This window comes from Pteropus medius, unplaced genomic scaffold, assembly GCF_902729225.1.
Source record: "Pteropus medius unplaced genomic scaffold, Ma_sr-lr_union100, whole genome shotgun sequence".
Classification (NCBI taxonomy): Eukaryota; Metazoa; Chordata; class Mammalia; order Chiroptera; family Pteropodidae; genus Pteropus; species Pteropus medius.
This window is the reverse complement of record NW_024351073.1, coordinates 15,728,602-15,732,546: the sequence shown is the minus strand read 5'-3', so window position 1 is coordinate 15,732,546 and position 3,945 is coordinate 15,728,602. Positions and strand designations below refer to the sequence as shown.

Sequence of the window (3,945 nt, the reverse complement as noted above, 5' to 3'; positions counted from 1 at the left end):
GGAAAAGTAGCTTGACTTAACGGACTCCTCTCCCCTTTCCTCTGGGCCTCAAAGTTCAGAAGTCTCTCTAAGTCATTTTCCCTTGGCTTGAGGTAATGGGAAGCGCCACCTTAGCTTCCCCATGGGTGTGTGTGATGGTCATAGAGCTCACTAACAGCTCACTCTAAATAAATCTTCTCAGTCTTTCTTAGTCCTTTTTAGGCTGATGTCGGCAGCTAGCTAATGCTAGCAGGATCAGTTTGGGACGGGTCTCTCTTCTCCATACCACTTAGGTGTACCCGGAGCTTATTGTTTAGTGCTTCATTTTAGAGGGATTATGTTGAAGGAGAGTGGCATTTAATAACCCGTTATACTCTCAAATTGGAAAATCCAGGAAAATGGAGATGAAACAAATTTGGAAGAAAATTTTGACAAATAGAACCAATGCACAAAAATGGCAAGATAATCCTGTAATGTGAGATTCTGGCCACCCAAGTCTGGAGGAACCATTTGGGGCGGTGTGCCCAGAATAAAACCTTTCCATTTCTGACTTGGCCAGTCGGGTACATCTATATTTAAAGTGGTCTATAATTTCGTTTTCTAATCTAGGTTTTGACCTCTAGGTATAATTCTTAAAGAGAAAGAGGGTAGCTGTATGGAAATGTAAAATCTAAGAACTAAGAGGTAGTTTTCATGTTGTAAATGGGCCCATAGCAAAAAGAATCCACCTCGGTTTCCCACAGTTTTATATTCTGGTTATTTTCTTGTTCATATGGATCTAATTCTACAACAAAACCTTGAGCCTCCACAATAGCCTAGAAAAATTTACTGTCCAAATACCCAGCAGCTTAACTTCTAGCCTAAACTGGTTCACATGAAGAAATAAAATTTTATTCCTATCTCCATATTGTGTTTGAAATGGAAACAGATACATTAGTTTAGAAGATTGCACTAGATCACTGGAATAAAACGATTAAAATGTTAAATTCTTTTAAAAGAGACGATTTAAAATAGATCACGATGGTGGCATTTGTTTATGAATTATCTCAGATTTCAGATACTTGTTTGGGGGGTAAGACAAGGGACTCACACGTGTAGATACTAATGTGCATTCTCAAATCAGATTCATCTCCCACAAAACCTACATTAAAATTAATAAGCTAGAAAAAACTCAGCTTGGTCTGCTTGTGCTCGGGACGGAGCAAACCAGACTGACCAGTTAGATCTCTCGCAATAGACACAGCAAGACTTCAGTTGGTGGGAGGCAGGGGTGGTGCGCACTCTCGCGACACAGGACGGAACCGCGGTGGTGGTGGCGGCTGCGACCAGGGGGAACAGGACAGGACCGGAAGTCCATCATCTTTGAGCGTCCAATGTGGAAACGCCCTGACTTTCTTTACCGGAAACCGTTTTTCAGGGAATGGGAAGACGTCCTCTTGGCTCGAAGTCCTGCTTCCTTGAGCTCCCCACCCTTCCAACAGTTTTCCTGGCACCTGTCCTTGCCTCCATCCCCTTTCCCCGTTTTAGCCTTATACCAGAAAAGGATACTTTCAGTGTCTCAGTCCCAGCTCCACTAAAAAGGTTGAATATCTTACTCTCCAAATCTGGGTTCCTCCCTCGTGCCCCTATGTAGCTGGGAAGTGGGACCTGGGGGTGACTGGTCCCCTGGGATCCTGAAGGAGGGGCAGAGAGGGCACAGAACTCCCTTCTGCTCCTGCTGCCCGGAAGTGCCTCCCAGCCTGTCCCCTCCCTCCTGCTGCTATGAATCCTTCAACATTCCTACTTCCTGTGGTCGTGGCCACTGTGCTTTGGGGAGCAGCCCCCATCTGGGGGCTCATTCGAGCGACTTCAGACCACAATGTCAGCATGGACTTCGCAGACCTCCCAGCTCTCTTTGGGTCGGCCTTGAGCCGGGAGGGACTTCAGGGGTTCCTTGTGGAGGCCCACCCAGCCAATGCCTGCAGCCCCATTGCTCCCCCACCCCCAGCCCTGGTCAGCGGGCCGGTCTTTATTGCACTACTTCGAAGATACGACTGCAGCTTTGACCACAAGGTCCTGAACGTCCAGAAGGCTGGGTACGATGCAGCTGTGGTGCACAACGTGAATTCCAATAAACTGCTGAACATGATGTGGAGTAGCGTGGAAATCCGGCAGCAGATCCGGATCCCATCTGTGTTTATTGGGGCGAGGAGCTCCGAGTACCTGCGTGCCCTCTTCCTCTACCACAAGGGGGCTCAGGTGCTTCTGCTCCCAGACAACAGCTTCATCTTGATCTATTACTGCCTCATCCCTTTCACAGGGATTGTGGGACTACTAATCTTGACTGGAGCGGTGATGTTACTCCGTTGTATCCAGCACCAGAAACAGCTCCAGCGAAATCGACTGACCCAACAGCAACTGAAACTGATTCCTACACACGACTATCAGAAGGGAGATCAGTATGACGTCTGTGTCATCTGCTTGGACGAATATGAAGATGGGGACAAGCTGAGGGTACTTCCCTGTACTCATGCCTATCACAGCCGCTGTGTAGACCCTTGGCTCACTCGGACCCGGAAGACCTGTCCCATCTGCAAAGAGCCCGTTCAGCAGGAGGAAGAAACTCGGGGGCAAGAAAGAGAGCCAAGGGGCCACGCTGCCTCAGAACGGACCCCTCTTCTGGGCGCCGGCCCCACGCTTCCCACATCCTTTGGCTCCCTAGCCCCCGCTCCGCTTGTTTTTCCTTCAACGGATCCCTCGCCCTCTCTATCCTCCTCTTCTTCAGCTGCCAACCTGGTATGAATAATTCCCTTCCCCGCCCCGACCTATTTGCACAGACCCTCTCGCTCCCTCAATCTTCTATGTGGAGGGATAAGGGACATTTCCTCCTCAGGTTTCTCTCTTACCCAAACCTTTAAAGGGGGTTGGGAGTACACCGAGACTGGGGCTTCACTTACTAGGTTAATAAAATTGTTTTTGTGGACTAAAACCAAAATTATTCAGATATGTGTGAAACGTGTCAAGAACAATTTGAAGAGCATATTTTTATAATTTGTGTCAAGGATGAAAAAAATAAAGACTTTATTTTAAATCACTCTCAGAGTATCTCAAATTTACTTTGGGATTACAACATTTTGTCTTTGGTCTCATATCTGTAAAAATTGCAATGTGTTTCCTCTAACTGTTTTTGATTGGGGTAAATATGAACTAAGTAAACTATACTTAGGTATTAACTGATGACCATAATGTTTAATGGTCATCAGTTAATACCTAAAGAATGCAAAACCTTTGAAATATCTGCACGGCAAAAAATCATTTGGTTTTAGGTCACTTGTCCTCTGATTTTCCTATGTGTTAAGTGGCTGGTTAAATACAACAGATTTAATTGCTTTATAGCATGTGGTCGTTTACCATTGTAATATGGGGTGGAATTTTAAGGGAGTTCTCTTTAGCTTTGTATTTTTATCTCTCAGAATGAAAAGCCTACTTAAATGAAAGAAATAGGCCGCATCAAATGCTTTTCACCTGAGAGTGATAATTGATTGTACAACTATTTTCATGCAAGCCTCGAAATAAACTCTTAGAACATATTGATAGACTTCTATCTTGAAAAAAATATCAATAATCATAAGATCTATTACTTAAGCTAATATATAGTTTTATTTCTATATAGATGCATTTAACCTATTAAGTCTCAATACTACTGCAGTTGATTATCTCTCCTATTCACTAACGTTATGATCCAGTTTTTCAATTTTGGTATTTCTTGCAACATGCATTGATAAGCATTACAACAATATCAAGGGCTGCAGTATGTTGGAGTCCCCAAGGGACAGATCTTGAGGTGGAACTCTGTGTGCATAAGTTGGCTGAGAAGTTAAGGAAGCAAAATTGGGCAGAGATAAATGTCAAAGGGCGGTACGTTTGCGCCAGAAGCCTTAGCAGATTCCCTGCAGAGCTGTCTCAAACTGAAGCAAGAGGGCTGGG

The 3,945-nt window shown here is 44.9% G+C and overlaps 1 protein-coding gene across 2 annotated transcripts; it reads left to right on the top strand.

Moving 5' to 3' along the window:
* The first annotated feature begins 1,740 nt into the window (after window positions 1-1,740).
* LOC120586132 (E3 ubiquitin-protein ligase RNF167-like) lies at window positions 1,741-2,774 on the top strand. 2 transcript variants are annotated; one of them, XM_039842545.1, is made up of 2 exons: window positions 1,741-1,914; window positions 2,032-2,774. In XM_039842545.1, exons 1-2 carry the CDS (start codon window positions 1,741-1,743, stop codon window positions 2,758-2,760), a joined length of 903 nt encoding a protein of 300 aa, XP_039698479.1. In that variant the 3' UTR covers window positions 2,761-2,774. The 2 variants fall into 2 exon arrangements, with proteins under 2 accessions (XP_039698479.1, XP_039698478.1); XM_039842544.1 differs by having other exon boundaries at window positions 1,741-2,774.
* Window positions 2,775-3,945: the final 1,171 nt, after the last annotated feature.

Excerpts from the sequence above, each read along its gene's own strand:
- LOC120586132 (XM_039842544.1), top strand. The coding sequence starts at position 1,741 with ATGAATCCTTCAACATTCCTACTTCCTGTGGTCGTGGCCACTGTGCTT.